Source organism: Cryptotermes secundus, unplaced genomic scaffold (assembly GCF_002891405.2).
Source record: "Cryptotermes secundus unplaced genomic scaffold, Csec_1.0 scaffold2, whole genome shotgun sequence".
Classification (NCBI taxonomy): domain Eukaryota; kingdom Metazoa; phylum Arthropoda; class Insecta; order Blattodea; family Kalotermitidae; genus Cryptotermes; species Cryptotermes secundus.
The window spans coordinates 336,087-358,789 of record NW_019728496.1 but is presented as its reverse complement, the minus strand read 5'-3'; the positions used below and the strand labels follow the sequence as shown (position 1 = coordinate 358,789).

Sequence of the window (22,703 nt, the reverse complement as noted above, 5' to 3'; positions counted from 1 at the left end):
AGGCATGTCCAGTGCGTCAATTGCGGATGATTTTTGGTCGATCTCACAGGCCTGTAGGGAAATTATATGTGAAAAGCATGTAAATTCACTTGTAATATATGATTATATTCAGATTCTGAAGGGAAAATACGTGTTAGTCATTCCTATTTTACTGTTCTTAATGAACAAGGTAAGTCTGTACTTTCAATATATGTTGCTTTTACAACAAACATCATGTGTCTTGTTATTTTTACCAATATTTTTGCTTAAAGCGAGGTATGATGATAGGAGGGGGTGGTAGATCACTGGCAGTTTTGACACTAAAACGTCGATCACAACCTGTTTGAAGTTGGACATGCCTGCTATATACCAATATAGAAAATGGAAGTATTTGATGATTTGGCAGTGATAATCAACATAAAAAATTATATCTGTAAAATAAATTTGTTCAGAATGGTATATATTGAGACCAAGCTACAAACTTTGCTTTTTATTTTTGCTGTAGAGGTAACCCTCACATTATTTTTGGGTTATCTAAAAGTTTGAACAGTTACAACCATTGGTTGGAAGGAAGACTTGCAACTTTTCTTTGGGATGCTTATGATGAACACTGCTAACTCTTTATCACCCCTAGTATTCAGATTAAAACTGCAGTTTGCCAGTACTTCATCATTTAATTCAACAAAGATTCATCCAGTCATTGCACACTCCACCATCTTGGCAAGGCATCCATTTTATTTTGACATTTAATTTTTTACATGGCGTCTGGGTGCAAAATGTTGGAACTACTAAGCGCCCATGATATCTACAACATTCAGTGAAACAAAAAGATTATGTCTAAGACAAAGGATTGAAATATTATGGGAACATTACATCAGGATGAATTTCGGGGAGCTAGTCCTTTGTGTGTTAGAATGCTCTATCCACTATATCCCTCCATCCTTTTCACAGAGGATAAATAAGTTGGATTTCAGTTCCTTGTTGCTTTAAAACTGAAAGTCTGTTATCCTGCTGTAACACACACCAAGAGGATAGTTGAATTTAGGTGGCTGGTGTTTTTAAGAGTGTACCTCATGTGGAGATGCAACTGGACACGCTGAATTAAAAGTATGAAAACGTGGTATTTGTTGTGCCACTACATGGGCATGTATTGCTGCCACTAAAGTGTAATGAGGCCTTATCTCCAGAGTAACTAAAAAATTATATATTGATAGATTCTGAGGTTATTCGATAATGGCATTTTAACTTTATTGGCCATATAATGTCAAAATTGGTACATCTCTACATTGAGTTAACATGCATATGCACTGACCAAAAGCATTATTCCAGCGTCTGTTTGAAGAAAGTAAGGGAAACCTTGAAAATCTTTAGGATAGATAGCCAGTCTTGATATTTTAACTTAGGCCTTTTGAACAGGAAGTAGAAATGCTGATCACTTGGCCATGACATTCATTGTCTCTGATACAGTTGTTAAAATATATTCTGAAATGTGAATGCATATATGGCCTGAATTTCAGGGAAGCGCAGATCTCCATTGGATGCCAATTAACAAGGCACCAAATCGGCTTGCCACATTTCATACTTTTGGTTGTGGGGCAGCAGATGAATTCAGTTGCATTTGGTGTCGGTACTGGGCCTGTTAGTAGGTGCAAATATGCATGCAGCACCTACCAGTTGGAACAGTAGGCCTTACAGTAGTGTGTGTATATATGTGTATATATATATATATAAATAGTGCTGTATTATGTAGACACAACCCTGTTAATATTATGAACTAATGGTATGTGACACCACACAGTTTGAAGGGGTGGCACCAGAATTTTGGGGGAACCAGCTTAAGAACCTTGAAGATTGAAGCATCAGGTTCCTCTGAAATGATTCTTGTTTACCAGACTACATGGTGGAACATCCCAGAAGACTGCAGTCTTCTTGCCCAGTCTTACTTGCATTTTTTTCAATCTTTGGAGTTCATGTTTCAGATGATAGCAGCCATTTCAAGTTTATTGTCAACTTGTTAGCACTGTAGTGATAAACTGAACCCAGTCACGGCCAGAAATAAATGTTGCATCATGAGATCATAAGATCGTAATAGACAAGTCTCCTGTCGACTTGCATTGCTTACTAATACTTGGCTCTACAGCCCTGCAAGAACCTTTCACAGGTGCCCATTCTTCTGTATTTTTTTAAAATTGCCTCGATTTCTTCACTTTCGGCACCTATAATTAATTCTCAACATCTTCCAGTCATCTTAGTCTGGGCCTTCCCAAATTTCTAATTCCACTTCTGCTGTCTTGAATAAATTTAGCACGTTCCAAGGAATGTAACTCATTGGCTTATTATTTTCTAGTTATTTGTATCATTTTCTGAGATGAGGTTGTTAGTCTCACCTGATCTCCAAGCTGGGGAACCAGGGGATACTGTTCATCTGGCCCTACCCTTTGACCCGTCTACCATGGTTAATGCAGGGTGTTATGATCCTGCTGGCATAACTGTCCAGGAGATGAGGGCATCTAAATCCTCCCTTCCCCACAACATTAAGGTAGTAGGAGTGTCACCTGATTCTCAAACGAACTGTACTGACTCGTATCCTCATCCAGGTGCAAGTTTCTCAGAAAATTTCATTTAGAAAACAAGCAGAGATGACTGACTGTGTATTCCATATATGCTGTACTTTCTTGTTAAGAGCAATGTTAATTGTAGCTGTTATTCATTCAGTAAGTATTTGATGTGATGCTTTGTCTAGGTATCATTTGCAACTGCTATGCTGCGGACATCCCACAAGACTGGACACAAGGTGGTTCATAGCCTACAAGTCAGGACACTCACTACAGATTCAAGTGATTCAGCCCCTAAGAAGTTTACAGTTCGTGCCCCAAAGAAACTGCCACCAGCTCCGTCAGTTATATCCACTGTTACATCAGATCAAACACCTCTTCCCAAACGGCAGCTGATAATGAAGAAACTGCCTTGGTCAAAATCACAACCAGTGAACTCAGTTCCACATTCCAAATCTACAGACAGTGAAGTGCAGAGAAAAGCTAACAGAGGGGGCAGGTCCTTGTCCCCTGTTGCAAACAAATCTGAGACTTTTCTTCTGAGTGGCTCAGAAGAAACCAAACAACCTTCTGTTCATAAGAGCAGGGGTCGCAGTAAGAAGAAGCCAGTTTTATCTCCAAGTGGTGATGGACTTACTGAGCCGTCAAATGAGAGTAGCAAGAAAATTGCTGGGCCAGACATAAGCATGCAAGAATTTGATGTAGATATCAGCACCGTTGGCAGTACTGAGACTTCGAATATTCTTGCTGCAATGCGCATTGCCATGTTAGAAGGTGTTATCACTGAGACCCCACCATTAGGAGCCAGCCCTAAGAAACTTATCAAAAGATTTTCTGTAAAGAAAGATTCATGTGTAGAAGAGAATAAAATAACACTGCAAGGCAAGCGAAAGAAATTGCCCTCCAACCAACAAAATTCCGTGAAGAAGAAAACAAAACTAAGTCAGTCAGAACTAGAAGAGCGATTTCTTCGCAACAAGGGTTACACTCACCCAGATGAGATCACAGATGAACCAATTATCTGCAAGGGTTGTGGCTTGCAATTTGATAATGGTTCAGCAGAGTTGCGCCATCGCAAGACTTGCATTTATGTCCCTCCTGAGGAGGATGTTGGTTCCATTGAAGTACAGGATCTGCATCCATGTTTGCATTGTTATGTGCAGTTCCCCTCTGTATCCACTCAGCTGAAGCACATGCAGCAATGCAAAGCTGCAGTGAAGAGTAACACTGAGGTGACAGATGAACCATTTACAGGTTTTAAGAAGACAGCAACTGCTAAAGCAAAATCAAAGAAAAGGGATAACTGCTGTAATACAACTGTGGCTGGTAAAGAAGATGTTGTGGAACCTCAGAAAAGCATTCGGAGCTGCAGTGAAAATTCAGTGAAGATTGGAAGAACAAAAGCAAAACCTGGCTCAACAAAGACTAAACAAGAAATTACCAAAAGAAAGACTGTCATTGATGGCCGCATTATAAAAGGGAAGAAAGTTGATCTCACAGACAGTGTTGACAATAGTCTTGATGCAACTAAAAAGTGGCCGACCAGCACCAAGAACACCAGTAATAGTGTAACAAAGAAGAAAGTTGACAACATGGAAACTGTGAATATTAGTTCAGTTGAGATGCCGAAAAAGATTGGAAGAGAAAGTACGAACAGTAGTTCAGTTAGAACAAAGAAAAAACCTGATATCTTAAAAAATGCCCGTAGCAGTTTGCTGGAAAGAAAAAAAAAACTTGATGACAAAGAAAATGCCAGTAGCGGTCTATTAGGAACAAAACAGAAATTGTATAGCACTGAAAATGTCAGCAGCAGTACAGTAGGAACAAAGAAGAAAGTTGATAAAATGGAAAATGTCAAGAGTGGTCCAGGAAGAACAAAGAAGAAAATGAATGGCACAGAAATTTGCAGTGGTGATTCAGTAAGAACAAAAAATAAACCTGATATTCACAATAGGCCTGTCACAACAAAAAGAAAACTGGATAGCGTAGAAAATGCCAGCCCTGTGATAACAGAGAAGATGGTTGATAGCCCAGAAAATGCCAGCAGCAGTCTCTTGGAATCAAAAAAGAAACTTGGTGAATTAGAAGATGCCAGTAGCAGTTCCGCTGGAATAGTAGAAGGTATTTGCTCTGCTTCTATTGGAGCAAAGAACATTAAGAACGCTGGCAATGGTCCAGTTGTGTCAAAAAAGAAACAAGGTAACATGCGAAGAACTGTCAGTAGCAGTCCGATGGGAGCAAGGAAGAAACTTGGCAGAACAAGAAATCACAGCCCAGGTGGAACAAAGAGAAAGCATGAAAGTTCAGAAAATATGAGCAATATTCCAGCTGAAGTAGAGAAAATACTTCCTGTCGCACAAAATGACAGCAGTAGCCCAGTTGTATGGCAGGAATGCCTTGACCACACAGCAAGTGAAAGTCCAAAGAAACAGGTGGAATGTGGCACTGAAATTGTCAATAATAATTCAGCAAAGACAAAGAAGAGATCTGGCAGTGCAGGATCTGCAATTAGAAGTCATTTCAGAAAAAGAAGCAGATTGGATAACACTAGGTCACCAGACATAGTTTTGACTGGAGCAAAGAAGAAATTTGACAACATTGATATTCTGAATGTAACAAAAAGTAAATCTGGCAGCAGTGAAAGTGTGAGTAACAATACAGATGAAAGAAAACACAAATGTTCCAGCACTGGAAATGAGACTGGTAGTCCTGCTGCTAGTGATGTAGATGACAGAATGCCAGAACTGCAGAAAGAAGAGCCTATTGAGGACTTGAAGACCGAAACTCCAAGTCCCAAAGTAGAAGACCTCTGTGATATTCCAATATTGTCACCAGTGGGCTGTGAACTGCTGGCTGAAGACTGTGAAGAGAAGAACAGTGATACTGACCTTAGTGAAATGCTGAGGAAGGATGTAATGAAGGAGAAAGAAGAACAGCGATTACCAGTTCAAGGTAAGAAACATCCCAAGACCACATCGAAAAAAAGTAATGGATTGAAACACGTTAGAACGACCATGAAAATAAGGAAACCATCGGACCTTGTAAAGATAATGGATGTTAGATTTCAGATTCCCCAAATTCCATTACAGATTCAGCCAAGTGAACTGGAGACATCTGTTGGCACGCCCTTAACAGTAGGTGAAGCATGTGATGTGATTCCACTGGGGGAGGATAATGACGATAATAAACCTTTAGCAGAATGCGTGAGTGCCCTTGTTACATCATCAGAGCGATACACCACCATGGAGAAACCTTTACAGAAGGTGAAGAAGGCAGCACCATCATCAAAGCAGCAGAAACGGAAACCTGTCAGACGCAGGAATAGTACCATATTGTGGAACAAGAAAGGCATAAAGGGAGCCACCAAAACAAAACCTCAGCTGACCGAAGAAGATTCTAGTGATGACTTGCTGCCAATTTCAAAGCTGAAGGAAGTGATTCAGAAGAAGGCTTTACCACTTGAGGAACTGAATTCTAATGGCACTGGAGCATGTGATACTAATTCTTTGGTTGAGCAGATGAATTCAAGAGTTAATGGAGGGTTGGAATCTGAAAGTTTGGTTGAAGTAAATCCTCCCACAGTCTCAAGACCAGATGAGGCCTTGGATTCTGAAAGTCTTGTTCAACATAACACAAAGAAATCACACAAGATACCAGTTCATGTTAGCTTAAATGAGAAGAGTCTTGCAGTGCCTAGGAGAGGAACAGCAAAGACAGGGAAAAGAGGTAGGACTCAATCCTGGGGTGAAGGTACAAAGAAAGTGAGTGACCAGTTTCAACCACAGGCTCGCCGAAAAGCCAGCCTCCCATGTAGTCATCTGGAAATACCAGCAGCCGAGGGAGTCCTCACTAGTATTCAGCAAGATGTCAAAAAGGCAGTGATTCCAAAGAGAAAAGCAAGGAAGTATACTGAACAAGTGGAATCTCAGGACAGTATCCAAGTAGAAGACTTGATATCTCTTAGTAATCAGGGAGAAAGAAATGGTTTGTCTGTTAAGAGACAGGAAATGGAAAGTGAAAGACAAGTCATCACTAAGAGAAAAAGAAAAATACAAGTTGAAGAAATGCAGTTTGAAGATGGAGACAGTGTGTACTGCCCTGTTAGCCACTTACAAGATAGCACCTTGAGACATGAAGACGAAGAGGACCATTTGGTCAGCACAGAACATAAAACAGACATTTCAGAAGCCTGCGAAGAGGAAATATCCCCCTCTCTTCTGTGTGAAGAGGCAAGTGATGCAGGTGATGAAGAGTTGTTTGTGGCCAAGAGGAAGTTAGAGAGAGCACTGAAAGAATTTGGAACCCAGTCCACAATGGCTGCTTTTCCTGTTAGCCAGATGTGTGATACTGTGCCATATGTTCTAGAGGGTAAGAAAACAAACTACTTACTTAATGAAGGACATAAAACAATTTTGAATGTTGATGAAAAATATAGAAAGGTAAAAGGCAAGAGAAATTCTTTAATTGGCAAGAAGTTGGGGATTACTAAGACTAAAGCAAAAGGGCAGTTGAAGAAAATCCGGTCTCAGTACAGAGATGATACTGGCCAGGCTCACTGGGCAAAGCAGAAAGGAGAAACAGACTATTTAATTGCTGAGGAGGTAGGGAGTGAAGGTACAAACTCTGTAAAGGGGGAAATGCTGTCAGTTGCTAATAGAAAATCAAAACAACAGTTGGAGGAGTACAGATCTAAAGATGGAGAGGTTTCAGACTCTAATATGTATGCGAGGCAAGATTCAGGATCTGTTGTTGGAAGGATGGAAAAAGTGACCATGACCGGTGATGGTGATCTGCAAGATGTACATGATTTTATATGTGAAAAACAAGAGACTGAGAGACCACCAAGAGAATCTGGTGAGGAGTCGATACCGAGCTGCAGAGAGGTCACCAGTATGTCAATTTGTGAGGAAATTAAGATCAGAAGAAGAAGAAAGGAGGCAAATTTGGCTGACAAGACTAGGAAGACAAGTCATCTGATTAATGACAAAAAAGAAACACGCATGAAAGAAAAAAAGAAAGCAAACTTTCAGACAAATGAAGAAAAGGAAACTAAACAAAAGATTAAACTTGTCATTGGTAAGAGAAGAAGAAAGAAAAGCCCCACACTTGATGAACAAGAACAGATGTGCAGACTGATAAGTGAGGAACAAGAGAAACGGATAGCAAATACTGACAGTGAAGAAACAGTTATGCATATTCAGGACAAAGAGACTGGTGATAATGTGGAGACACATGAGATCAGCAGGAAGGATGAGCTGAATGGTAGGGTTATTGAGGAAGAGGACAGAAGTGCCGACACAGGCAACAGAATTGATTTAAATCATGAGATTGAAGATACGAATGCCATGCCGTGCGTTGTGGAAGAAACAACAAATACTTCAGTTGATGAGACAGGCGACACATCAAACCACTTGAATACTGAGACAGAAGACTTAAGAACTTTGGTTTGTTTTAAAGGAGATACAAAGTACTTGCTTGGGGAGAGAAAGTTATGTACTCTGATTGGTGAAAAAGAGGCAAGTCAGCCAACTGTTGAAAGTGATAAAGGGTTGATCATTCAGGTGGAAAGAATGGATACTGTGGACAGTATGGAGATGAATGTAGATAATGAGGAGTCTGGAGCCACTCTAACTAGTGAGCAGGAGGCATTTAATAGTGATATTTTTGGTGCAGATTCTGTATCTGGTGATAAAGATATACCTGTTAGGAACATACTTGCAGACTCCTTGGTTCATCAGGAAGGTTGCTTAAATGCTGTGATAATTGACGAAAGTTTGAGGAATGATGGGACTGAACAGGTGGGCTCTTTGTCATCAACGATCAACATTGTAAGCAGTACAGATGTAGAAGATTCACAGATGAATGTGGAGATACCCTTACGACAAGCCCGACGAACACGTTGTAATACTTCATATGAAGAGCTGTACACATGGTCAGATGTTACAAGTGAGACTGAAGAAGATAGTAGCCAGGATCTTCCAAATTCAAATATTATGGCCACACTTTGCCAAGATGCTGATATTTCAACGTACGAGGAAATAGCAGCCATGATTGCAAACGGTGAATACTTGTTTCCCTCTAACAGTAAGAAGAAGAAAAAGAAGAAATTGCGCAACAATAGCAGACAGTACAGAAATGGACATATCAGGAGAAATGGACGTAAGAAGCAGAAGTTGAGGCCCAAACTGATGAAGAAAACAAGGCGATCAGCAGTGCATGAGTTTGTAGTTACAGACATTGAGACAGGTCAAGAGGAATCTCAGGATAGTTGTGAGTCCATTGTGTTGTCAGAAATCATGAAGGCAGAGCATCCACCCATGGGTACAGATACACGCCCAAAGCACGCTGATGTGAGCATGAAGAAGAAGAGGGCAAGGACATTGCAGTTGCCAGAGAGTAAGGAACAAGCAGTCAATAATGAGAATGCACAAGTCTGTGATAGTGACAGACCAAAACAGAAGCGGAAAAGCAGTGTGGGATCCATGTTTTTCTGCACGTTATGCAACAAACACTACTCCACTAATTACAACTTGATGAAACACAAACTGTCACTCCTTCACAAGAGGTTATCTGAGAGGGATCAGCCCTCCACCCCTGTAGACATGCAAAAAACAGAATGCAAACAGTGGCACTCCTCTATTCTTCAGAATACAGAATCCAAACAGACTTCTACTCCTGTTGAAGCTAAATTGCCAAATTCTGTTGTTATTCAAGACACGGAGACTGAACTGTCTACCTCAGACAGTCAGAATGCAGAACCACAGCCATCTAGCTCTGTTAATCACAGTGTGGGAACTGAACAGCAGTCAGGTTCTGTGAATCATGTGGAAGTGGAAGAGGTTTCTTCTTCTGTTCAGAACACCGAGTCTGAAAAATCATGCTCTTCTGTGATGCAGGATGTGGTGACTGAACCATCTTGTTCTGCCATAGTTCAAGATCTAGAAGCTGAGCATATTCTTGTATCTCAAAAGATGGAAGTTGGAAAGTCTTCTGTGGTTTTAAGTGAAAACACAGAATTTGAAGAAATGTGTAGTGTGGTTAGGAATGTAGGAAGTGAAGAAACTTGTGCTGTGGATTCTGAAAGGACATATACTTTGATGCAAAACATGGACATTGAACAGTTTTCAACAAATTTGCCAGATAAAGAGGTTGATAGATCTGTTACCTATGTGGAGAAACCTTCTGCAGCAGAGAGAAACAGTGAGCGCGTCTTAGGAAGAAGCAGTTCGGTGCAGAATTCACCTCTAGATACAGTCCAACAGGGAACAAACCTAGTCGAGACATCATCAGGTACTGAAACTAGAAACGAGATAGCAGCAGCTCTGTCAAACAGTGCTGCTGGTATGTTGTGCGGTGAGCAAGTGGCTGTGTGGACAGAGCATCAAGCAGATGTCACTTCTGATTGGCTGGGGAAAGAAAGGGACATACAGCACAATTCGACTGCAGCCAGTTGGCCAGCATCAGTCGAGCAGAAGCAAGCTAGTTGGCTTGAAGGTCAGGTGGATAACAACCAGTGGCTGTATGCCAGCCAGTGGTCACAAGAAATGGCTTGGGGTAGAGAGGCAAACCCAGATATGCATTGGAATGCAGATTCCAGTCAGGATGATACCACATTCTTCCAATCAAATTCTGCAAGCTTGGGCTCCATACTAGATTCTGTTAACCAGGTAAGCATGTTTATACAGCAGAATCCATGTGTAACGAATCTTGGGGGGTGATTTTCTTACACTGAATCCAGGTTTTCACTGAATGTGGTCTAAGCAAAATTACGTCAAGAAACTGTTTAGGGCTTTCTATATATAATTATGATAACATAAGTTCTTTGCTTAAATAATTAGGCTGTTTTTGATGATGTTGATTAATTGACCATTGTCTCTAGTAGCAGGACCCGTAGGTTCAGTACTTGTAATATCAAAGCACAACTTTTGACACAGTCTTGAGCCATTTCCATTGGCCACCAATTCTCAAAATCTGTACTTCCCAGATCTGTGTTAATGTTACCTTGCTATCCAAGTCACCACTTTCTGCCAAATATCTGTGTTCTCATGTCTGCACTGAACCAACATATCCAGTCCATTGTAACCTTGATATCTCCACTCTGATAATGTTGGGTGGTGTGTATAAGATATATAGGTTTTCTTTGTGTAATATCTTAAATATTTTCCAGAGCAGTTTGATTTCAAAGACTTGCATCTTTTATTCTTCCCTTTAAGTAACGTGCGTCATCAGCAGCGACTTGAAGCACAGAGTAAATAATGCTCGAGATGATTCAAGTTCGTATAGCAACAGGCGTGACCAGAGTGGTTTGAACGCCTATTGTACTGCGATGTGGAAAGCAAATGGAAAAACTACCACATTATCACTTTTCCTGGATAGTCTCTTTCCAAAACCAGAGATACCATGTATGCGAGATGTTTCATTTGAAGGAGAAAGCTCTAGATCGCATCAAGTGGAGGAACTGTTTTGGAAGAGACTGTGGACCTGTCGTCTTGACAGATTACTGATGAATGAATGAATTAAGTAACGTACTTCATTTCACTATCATATAAAGCAGTTGTCAAAGTTGATGTTTTTATAAATTGTTTTCATCCTATAATGTTTTGGAATGCAAACTGAAACAGTAAGAATCTTTGAACGGAATAACAAGTGTTTACCAAATTTATTCCTCTCCTTTTTTTTTTGTAAGAAAATTATTCCCGTCACCAAACAAGTTGCCTCACTTGCCAGACAATCCTGATTGAGGTTTATGTTGTTTTCCTGTCTTTCCAGGAAAATGGCAACATACTACTCCCGCTTATGCTATGCTTATACCATCCACATCCTTTCAAATTCAGTATCCACTGTTGTGCTACCAAGGATAGGTTCTTCTTTTTTCTGGCACTACAACCCTGTGTGGGTCTTGGCCTCCTCCATTGTTCCCTGGAAGTTTTGTAGCAATAAATTTTTGTGGGGTGGGATTTTTAGCCCCATGCCAAACCCACAGCCTTAGGACCAGGGACTACTACACTTTATCTGGCCCCTACCATACCCGGAGCTTATGCAACCACCAACATAGCTCTCCATCTCATTGGCATGTGCAAAACTCCACGATAAGTCCCCAAGGAGGACCAGGTACAAGGTACAGAGAAAAATATTTGACCATAAGAGGGAGGAAGTGACAGGAGGCTAGAGAAACTTTAATAACCAGGAGATTCATAATTTGTATTCCTCATAATATTAGGGTGATCAGGTAGCATGACATTAACAGCAAATAGGATAGAAGTGCATGCAGAGTTGTGGTAGAAACGCAGAAAGAAAAGGGCCACTCAGAAGACCTAGGCCTAGATGGGAGGATAATATTAAGATGGATCTTAAAGAAATAGAATTGGAAGGTATAGCCTGGACTAACTTGGCTCAAGATAGGGACCAGTAGCTGGCTCGTGTAAACACAATAATGAACCTTTTGATTGCATAAAATGCTGGGAATTTCCTGACAAACTGATAAACTCTTCAGTAACTATACTCTGTGTAATTAATTAGTATAGTCTGAGATACTGACAGCATCGTTAAACTGTCAATAAATAAGGGTAATGCTCAGCATGGGAAAGCATTACCTTCTCACGTGTTACCATGGAGGTTTCTTTTTTTATTGCTAGTGGGGTGGGACTAAATCCTTTGTACTGCGGCCGCTTCTGGCCTCTTGTACCAGTGCCAGATGACAAGTGAGGGTGATTGTGGAGCAATTGGTGGAATGAAGGTTGGCAGTGGAAACCGAAGTACTCAGAGAAAACCTGGCCCAGCCCACTTTGTCCACCACAAATCCCACTTTACCAGACCCAGGATCAAATCCGGGCCGCCGCAGTGGCAAGGCAGCGACTAACCGCTTGAGCTATGGCGTGGCCTACCATAGAGGTTAACTTTGACTTATTTGTGTTACAGATTCTGGACAATGAGCGTTCTGCAGACAGGTTGCCAGCTGCTGATGGATATCAGCCATATGTGGACCTGCTGCAGTCTGGAACTGAAGATGTGGTTGCAGCTGGTGGACTGCGGGAGCTGCAGCAAGCCATGGGAGCAACAGATGAGGAGATGGCTATGCTGCAGCAGCTGGGAGAAGGAAGCTGGCCTGTGGAAGATGCTGACATCATGGACCTAGACAACCAGAAGTCTGACAGTACCACACTCACTGGTGCCCCAACTTCAGCCACCAGTACGTCCACTAACACTCCAGCCAGTAGACTTGCGAAGCTTGTTGAAGGCACAGCAGGAAACAGGACCAGGAGTGAAGAGGAGGGGGGTGGCGCGTCTTCAGTCGCAATGGTATTGTGAATACTGTTTTCTGAGCTCTGGAATTTTATATTTTCTCTGCTGAAATGACAGTGGTTTACAAGTAATGTCTGTTTTTCATATTCTAGCAACAATTTCACATTGCAGCTCACTTTCTTCCTTTCAGTCCCCCCCACCACATTTATCTCACTAGATACGTTAATTACAACTATTTTTGTTTCATAGCAGCCTGACAGTACTACTTAATGTGCTCCTCATACATACTTAATATTTTAATAGCAAACATTCAGCAGGCAATTATGATGACACTTCAGGTTTAAGTATGTTCAGATTGTGCTTTATTGAGCCCAGAGGAAGTCCCACATATCAATCAGCCCATGATGTGCATGTATTGACCATCTTCTAGTGCACACAGTCTCACTTGTCACTTCACTACATGTTTCGCCATCACTGTGTTATCCTCAGGTGTGTTATTTATGTTAAACTATCGCACTGCTTGCCATCATGTGTCGCATGTAAAATGATTTAAAATGTATATTCATCATGTACTGTAATAAAATTTATATATTAAAATTTTTTGTTAAGATTTATCATCTTATACGTCGTATTTTAAACTCGCATATTATATCAATTTTCCGCTGTGTGAGTCGTTCTTCCTATATTTTGTGTATACGGCATCATGTGATGTGTCCTTCTCTTGTGGCTGCGCCAATACATATACATCATGGACGTGAATCAGTGCAACAGGACGCTAAAATACAACATTATCAATCAGTCCCCTCCAGTCATATAACCATTATATTCACATTCATTTTTTTAGTGATAATCTTCACTAGCAACAAGCCTTTTTACCTGGTACCAGAGGGGGTGCAAAGATATATAACATCAACTCCTGCCATTCCTACCATTCATGGGACTTCATCTGTGGCCTCAGTATAGTGTTAATTAGAGTTTTGTATTATTTATATTGTATGGAGTAGTGTACTGATCCTTAATGGCCTGTGATGCAGATAAGATTGTAAAATGGTGAGCTACACTTATCAGGCAGATTTAGCAAAGACTTGTAGATAAAGTGTATTGGGCTTAAAAGTGTGATTATTTTATCTCACACATTCATTTGAAACATAAGGGTCTCTAAATAAAGCGTGCATTATGTTGTCTGATGTCAGCCAAAATTGGGATGTGATGACAAATTAAAGTAGTCCTCTCCAGTATCAAATTTCAGTGGTTCTCAATTTGTTTACCTGCATACAGACATACAGATGGATAGACAGACATGATGATGATATTAGTTGAATTTTTGCAACCTTTTGTTATGGACATCCCAAAAATGGGGACATTCACAGTGTGTCTGCTGAATCTGTAGCAGATCTGCGATATATGTTAAACACACTGCTGTAGTCACTGATGTGTAAGGTGTATAGGCAATCAGGCATAATTTGATGTATTCCCATTGCATGTGCAGGCACAATCAGCTGTGACGACCCGCGCACTCTCTCGTCGTGGTGGTTTACGTACTCAGGATATGCAACTAGCTTTGTACGAGAACAAAGATATGGTGTGTCCTGTGTGTAGCCGTAGGTTCCTTGGGCTCAACGCACTCAAAGCTCACCTTGCAGCAGCTCACAACAGTTCCACTCGCCACCGCACTCAGGCAGTCATCAGTATGTGTTACACAATTCCACACCTGCTATTTGTAAAACGTTAACTTTCCAAACACTATAGCACTTAGCCTTTCAGACTACTACCGTTTCCCATCAGCTCACGTTGCCAGCAGTAACTGAAAGTACTCATAACTTTCAGCCTTTGATTGTTTGTCCTATGTTTGTTGATCTGTTAACTTAAGAACAGGACAGTTTGCAGAATGCATTTGAGTTGGAATTGCATGCTCTCAGTGGTCACCCATAAGAAGGTGTTGAGCAGTTTTGATACTTTTCTTCGAATATTAAAATAACTTTTTTTTTTCGGAGGTTTGATACCATGTAGCCTGCTAGTTAACCATATGTTATGGAAGAAAGTACTGCCTCCATCTTCTGCATTGAAGATGGATGCAGTAGATTCCTTTAAAATGTTGATGACACACCTATCAGTGTACATGGCATCAAATCCCTGAAGACCACAATCTTAATAATTACTGTCTTGAAAACGTAAAATCTCATGTTTTAGAAAAAATGTGTGCCCTTGAAAATTATCCTGAAGCCATATTTCTTTTAAATCTCCATCTTCATGAATTCAAGCTTGAGTCTTCTCTGTCTAGAGCAAGAAAAACGAGTATAAATTATAGTATTAAAATCATAGTCGTTCTTTTAAACTTTACTAAAAATTCTAGCATTGTGCCAGTCACTTTTTAAGAGAAGAGCATAGATTGAGAGTATATGAGAAATGTTACTGCAAAAAATGTTTCAATCTGTGAAATAAGAAGTAGAGAATACAGAATGTAAGCAACGCAATTCGTACTCTTCACCACATATTATTAGGGTGGTTAAGTGAAAGAGAATGGGATGGGCAGGATGTGTAGCATATAAGAGAACTGTGCATACATGTAGTTTGGAAATCTCAAGGGAAAACCCACTTGCAGGATCTTTAAGAAATAATTGAAATGGATCTTAAAAAAATATGATTTATAATTGTGGATTAAATGTAAATGACTCAGGATTGGCTCTAATGTTGGCTTTTCTTGACCATGTTAATGCATATTTGATTTTCATATGTAGGATTACCCTGCACCATGCAGCTAGCTAGCCTGGGGACATCACGCTTTCAACTCGTACTTTTGCATTCTGCTTGGATGTTGATCACTGTACAACAAAACCTCTTCCAGTTCCTTTCCAAAGCTTTTTGCATGTTATTACTGAAAGCTGTGTTACGTATGTTGTCTGCTTGCTTTATTTTCTGTGAAAGGAATGTAATTTGTTTTATTTATCTATGAAGCTTATAACATTTCTTCTTTTCAAAGAAATTTCCATTTTCATTCCATAGCATTGACCTGGCACATGGCATCAAATTTGAACTTGAGAATGCATGCCTCTTGCAACTGTTTATGGCATTATATGGGCTGTATTCAGCCACCCCTTCCATATCTGCATCTAGATCTGTCTCTTAACCATTTTATTGACAGGGTATTTCTTTTCCATGTTAGTTTCCTGAGTGGGTAGTCTGAAGGAAGTGAATCTTATGTTGAAAAGGCAAATGTCGCAGTCTAGTGAGTAGTGCTCCTGCTTTATGTCTTGGAGGCTCTGGTTTTAAACATTAGCCTAGAGACAGGCTATCTGCAGTCCTTTTTGTTGTTTTCTTCAATCTCGCCAGATGAATACCAGAATATATCCAACCATGACCATATCTTTGATTTGTTTCATTCTGGCCCGTCACAGTAACAATCACAAATATAAATCACTCCGTCCAATGTGACCTGTAAGTTTATTACTACATGAAAAACTTAACACCCTTACATGTTTCGGTCTCTGTGGACCATCTTCAGGGGGCAAACATCATTACAAATAGGAAACCACCTTCGTGGCAGAGACCGAAACATGTAAGGGTGTTAAGTTTTTCATGTAGTAATAAAACTTACAGATCACATTGGACGGAGTGATTTATATTCATGACCATATCCTTTCCAGTTCATTGTTTGCTAATCATCATATCATTGACACTGTATAATCTAGGCTGCTGAAACCATCATTAAATTAATCAAGGATATAAATTTTATGTTCAAAAGTATTTTTCCCATTAGTTAAATAGATTAATATTTTTCACTCTGAATTCCCCATAAAATCGTTTATGAAAAAAAATATGTCCCAGTCCATATTAGGTAAAAATAATCTATTTATTCATTATACTGATTTTGAAGTGGTTCTGTTGCCTTTTCAAACCCAGCTTATTTCCTCCTCCATCTGCTACTTTTCTTCTGCATGCTTCATAATCTTGTTCTTTAAATCTTACAGTTCTCTATTTCTTCCTTTTCATCTCTTCTTTTCTCCTTTTTTACATTCTATTTCTGCTTTTGCCTCTCCTGTTCTTCCTTCTGTTCCTCTACCATCACCATCATCTTTCTCGCTCCTCCAGTGGCATGACCTGCACACTGGTGTGTTCAGGGTCTGATTGGATATATTTTTCATCTCTATGTGCTGTACTTTTAGGTATAGAAATATAATAGTTGTGTGTGTTTCAGAGCGCCCACGCATTGTTCCTAGCTCAGCATCTGATGGAAGTGGTGAACCAGCCCGTCATGTCTGCATAGTATGCAAGGAACTTCTGCCTGACGAGCAGGGACTTGCTGACCACGTTGAGGTAGCTCATGTTGAACGTCAGAACACTGGAGGCAAGCGTGTTGATGGGTGAGTGTCAGCGCATCTCCTGAGGCATGGAACTTATTGGGCTGTAAGCTACTGATTTATCTTATTGTTACATATTGGTTGACATTTTAGGATGGGTGGCAGCAAACACAGTACTGCTGGTGGTGGAGATGAAGGACTTCGCAGTCACATGACTTCCGCACTTGGGGGCCTCCTGACACGGGCCCTTAACAACTTTCTGGGCAAGAATCGATCCCAGCCTTCACCCCCAGCTACTCAAGTTCCAAGGTATGAATACATGCCTCAGGCACCAACAAGGACATTGACCTGGTACTTAAGTGAAGAACACCAAGGAGCAGAGTTCTTTGAGAAGCTAATAGCTGCTCACTTATTCAGAAATGGTTCCCTTCCTTTTATATAACCAAAAAGTTCATTACCATGTTCACAAGAGCCAACTGACATTCTTCCACACTATTTCTTTAAAATCTGTTTTAGTATTTTATTCCAGTCTATACCTACATCATCTTCCAGGTGGTCTCTTCCCTTAAGGATTTCTCTTTTATGTGTATACCTCATCTTTCTCATGCATGGCCCTTATGATATTTCTGGAACAGTACAAATTATGAAGCTCATTATTATGCACTTTCTTCCCTTTATGTGAAAGGCAAAGTTTCACACTCATACAGAACATCATATAAAATTATGCTATTATATACCATAAAATGTATGCAGGAAGAGAAGGGTTCTCAACCAGATCGTGGCAAATATTCATAATAATTATCAAACTTCAAGCATGTATTGTGATAAACTAAAATTCTGTGGCATGCAACATTTTTTTTATTGTCTTCTGTTCATAACTGTAAGCTTTCTTTGTATGCAACAGTCCTATCACTGGATCTCTTGGTGGAAGTCATAGCAGTATGTTGCTTACACAGCCTGTAGCACAATTACTGGGTCATGGCCTCAAGGTGACAAATCGGCGTCATAGCAGTGGGCCTGTTGATGAGCAACTATTCAGTTGTATTGACTGTGATGAGAGGTGAGTGAGAGCTGAGATGAATTCTGTGCAGTAAGATTATGAATATCAAAATGTATCACTGAAAAACTTAATTCCTGGGAGCAGAGATTTTTATTGAAGATCCTCTACCTACCTCAGCCTTTGAGATGGAGATAGCAGTGTTGTTGTTGTAATCCCTCATAAGATTTTTTGCTTGCACTTCCTCTTCAGCATTTCCATTGGTGTGGGCCAAGCTCACGATTTAATGTCCCTCCTGTGATGTAACTATTTGTGTCCCTAATAAGGGCCGTTTTCTCCTCTCTCTCTCTATCACATATATTCATGTTGCATATATACACAAATTCCTGTTTATCATTCCTATTGGTCTGGACTGAGTCCATTTATCCCCCCCACATGGATCTTTGCGACCATTTTCTAAGCAGTTTGTCTACAGCACTTGTCACATCTCAGAAGATGGAGGTAGTTTGTCCAACTGAAATATCAGTATTCACCTACAATACAATATGACATCACCAAATACTCATCAATGAAAACTTGAACTCTGATATTTATTGGAAACATTAAGAAAATGCTAACAAATGTTTAAAGAGCAGATTCTATGGATGTCCCATAGACTGCCAGTCACTGCTAGTGAAGATATCAGAAAGATAAATTTTATCAAGACTGACAAATATTTTTGTTCTTACATTCAGCATTTGTATCAGTTGTAAGATTTGAGGTTTTCACTGCGGTGACTATGAAGAAAGCAGTCTTCTGAGATTTGGCACCGTGTATATGCGGTGTTAACCGACGTTAACTGCTTTTACCGGTTCTCATGGTCTCTTTGCCTGCGGATTTCTTATATTTTTCCTTCTACCTTGAAGACGGAGGCCATACGTTCCTCCGAAACGTCGGTTAGGTTTTCACGGCGGTGACTATGAAGAAAGCAGTCTTCTGAGATTTGGCACCGTGTATATGCGGTGTTAACCAACGTTAACTGCTTTTACCAGTTCTCATGGTCTCTTTGCCTGCGGATTTCTTATATTTTTCCTTCTACCTTGAAGACGGAGGCAGTACGTTCCTCCGAAACGTCGGTTAACACCACATATGCACGGTGCCAAATCCCAGAAGACTGCTTTCTTCATTTGTATCAGTTGTTTGAATCAAATTGGAATCACTTAAATACCACTAGATCACCGAATTTGTCATAGGTGTTCATCAACTTACACAGATTTTGCATGCATAGATTTTAAGTTTTAATGGAGACTGAAAATTAATTAAATTATTTGCCTAAAAATAGTATTTGGATACAGCCAAATTAATTGGTATTAATATTAATTGAATTATGTATTTTTGGTTGAAAATTGAAGCCAGATGAGTAACAAAAGTTTTGATTTACCTGATCACACTTGGAGTTGCAACTGTTACATAATTTGGGGGATACCATTTCTTAGGCTACTAACACTCCCATACCAACCTTAGAATACAGGGAGCCATAAGGAGCTGACATTTAAATTTTCTTCTCAGTAGAACACAAATAAAGAAATTACAACCTGTTCTAATGAATACTGACCATTTGGGTTGTTATTGGTGTTTGTGAGGGAAGATTGTGTTTTCTTTATCGTTGATTCCATGTCTATGTTTTGGACTTGGACTTGGTTGTTTGGGGTGGTCTTGCTGTTCCACCTGTTTATTTTTTTTGCATTCTTCAGAAATACCAAGTATAACTCAAAAATGGTCTGCCCAGCATAATTGTGGTGTAATTCTGCTTTTCATCCATTCATTAAAAACAGCCACAAAGGAATATATCGTGGAAATAGAAATAGGTCATCATCAGGCTCTCATGTGTCTTCATAGTCCTTATTGTGTCACATTTCACAGGTTTACCAGTAAGAGCAACAGGAATCGTCACGTAGCCAGAGCTCACCGTGGACAGCAGTATCATCGGTTAAGCACTGACAGCCCTCTAGAACTCACCAGAACAGCATCCCCCCTCACGAGCCATGAAAGCATAGTATCAGAGATTGACACGGATAATCTGCCCCTGAGCATCAGAATTTCCAATTTCAGTTCTGAGACAAGACCAACAGATGGTGAACCTGGCAAGTCACAGTTGATTGCTGCCAACAGTGTGAATAGTGAGACATCACCAAAGACAAAAAAGGATCATTCAAGCCAGATGGGAGAAGGATGCAGTGCAACCATATTGCAGGAGATAGATCATATGGTAGGAACTCCTTGCAACAGTGTGGGAGAAGAAGAACAAGATAGAGAAAAGCTGACAGTTAAGAGGTCAACATGCTTGGGAAAAAGGCAGGATCGAGAACAATTTGAATATTCCAAGACTCACTGGAGAAGCAGCTTGAAAGCCGACGTGTTCCGTCCAAGATCAGAAAATTCAGGCAGTGTGAGTGATGAGGATTCAATTAAGGCAAAAGCTGTAGCAGCATTGAGGGCTCTGAATGCGCGAGACAGAAGGATACGTAATGGCCTTCCAGGTAGCATTGGGGCTGCACTCTGGAGTGGTGTGTCTCGTAAGAAGTCCAGAGGACTCAACTCTGATGACAGGTTTCGTTTCCCATTGGTCCGGAAGACTCCTCCGTCCATAAATCGTTTTGCTTCATTGGCAGAGAAGAAGAAAAAGAATGTATCGCGTATGGTTAAGCTTGAGGCCATGAGTTGGTCCAAAGAAAATCCTGAAGAAGGGAGGAAGGAATTACAAACCATGCCTGCTAGTGCTGCCAGTCCAGTGTCATACGATGTATATGAGTTTCAGGATGAAGTGGAACAAGCTCAGCATCCATCTGAACTTGGCTTGGCAGAGTTCAGGTTGAGGACACCTGTTGGGAAAATTGCATCACAGGACAATGGAGCTGACACTGGACCAATCAGTGATGTGGAAGAGAGTAAGGTGGCAGAATGGGAGAGTCTTCAGAGAGACCCCACAAGGAAAGCTGTTGACCCTCAGCCATTTTCAGAACAGAAAGAAGAAAGGTGCACTCATGATATACAGAATGTTTTGGAGAATACTAAGAAAAAGGTCCTTAAATCACTGAAGCTCTCAGAACAAAACCCAAGACTTAAACACAATCATATAAGTAGAAAACATGAAAGCAGCAAAAAGAGACGGTGGCACCGTATCATTGTGGTAAGTGGAGAGGACACTTCTGACACAGAGACAGGGGTGGAGCCACATGACATTCGTAGCGTAGCCCTCGATCAGAAGCTTGATAATCACAAGGACAGAGAGAAGTCTTTGAATTTAGAACATCGAAGTGAAGAGGGCAGAGGCTCCAAGAGGCGACACATGATGCCATGTTTATCAGGTGTTCTCGTAGAAGATCGGCAACGTGGAAAGCGTTCAAAGAAAGCAAAACCACCCAGAAATGGTTCAAAGCGATCGACAAAGACGGAGCTCTTAATGTCTGTATTTGCCAAGTCCCGCCAGCGTAACAATTCTGTTAACAACACAGTGGCTGCTACACATTCAGTTCCTGCTAAAACTCCATTTTGCAGCGCTTCTTTATCTGAACCATATAGGAGTGTGGGGCCTTTTGGCAGTATAGCTGGAGCTGAGAGCGAGTCTGATTCAGGATCTTTGGCAACATCTGTCTCAGCAGGAAACTTGGCAATTAGCAGTGATGATGAAAGAATAGCAAGACAGACAAAGTCTCAGCCAAGGAATCAGAAGAAGAGCAAGCAAAAGCCCACGGCTCTTTGATGTTCTCCAAGGTATGTAGATGTCGATAGGTACAGAAAATTATTCATATCTAAGTACTTTTGACAAGCTTGGTAAGGCAGTTACACTAATAATGTACATTTATCACATTCGTGACTCCACTTAGTGTTGCTGTCAGTGATAAAGCCTACATATACTGCCACTAATGCATCGCTGTGCATCCTCATGATGTTCTTATTGAATTTGGATCACTCGTTAATTCGCTCATTAATTCAGCAGCTTTGGTTACCAAGTTGTTGATATTATATTGGACTAGTCATCGCAGTGTTACCAAGTGCCGCGACGATGACAGTGTTGTGTTCATGTGCTGCTGCATACTGCCAGGATGTGCCTTGCAAATTGTAGTTTTATTTGTGTATTCTAGTTGTGTTCAGTAAGTAGATCGGTGCCACAGTACTTCAGTATCAGTTGGCACACCCTTTCAAGACTGCTTCATCCACTACAGTTTCATTATTTTTATTCCTGCTGATTTATTAAGTGATTGATAAATAATTGAAAATACATTCAAATATTCAAAGTGTATGAAGTTACTCATAAATAAATTAGGATTATTATAATTATGTATGAACTAATGTAGGATTTTGTGAATTTATGTGAACAGTTTCACAGAAGTGTGCATGTATTTTTCAATCTTGATTATAAAGGCAAAAAAAAAAGTTTAAAAAAGGTCTAATTGTTGTGCTTATAAAATCATCCATTCCATGGCAAATTAGACCAAGCAAGTTGGCTCAGGTTTTAATGATTCTGATTTGTATATGTGAGGTGCCCAGTTTGAATCTTGGCTGGGACACCAACTATCCTGACAGTTTTTTCATAGTTTTCCTTAATCCTACAGCCAAAATATAATATATATATATGATACCCTAGACTAT

At 40.3% G+C, this 22,703-nt stretch overlaps 1 protein-coding gene across 1 annotated transcript in view; it reads left to right on the top strand.

Moving 5' to 3' along the window:
• Window positions 1–21,942, top strand: part of LOC111865128 — a 35,132-nt gene extending 13,190 nt beyond the window's left edge. Inside the window, exons 8-14 of the mRNA XM_023852879.2 lie at window positions 2,723–10,201; window positions 12,453–12,833; window positions 14,266–14,464; window positions 16,972–17,137; window positions 17,228–17,383; window positions 17,979–18,134; window positions 19,974–21,942. Of these exons, the coding sequence (XP_023708647.2) occupies window positions 2,723–10,201; window positions 12,453–12,833; window positions 14,266–14,464; window positions 16,972–17,137; window positions 17,228–17,383; window positions 17,979–18,134; window positions 19,974–21,813 (10,377 nt within the window). The 3' untranslated portion in view covers window positions 21,814–21,942. The remainder of the gene's footprint in view (window positions 1–2,722; window positions 10,202–12,452; window positions 12,834–14,265; window positions 14,465–16,971; window positions 17,138–17,227; window positions 17,384–17,978; window positions 18,135–19,973) is intronic.
• Window positions 21,943–22,703: the final 761 nt, after the last annotated feature.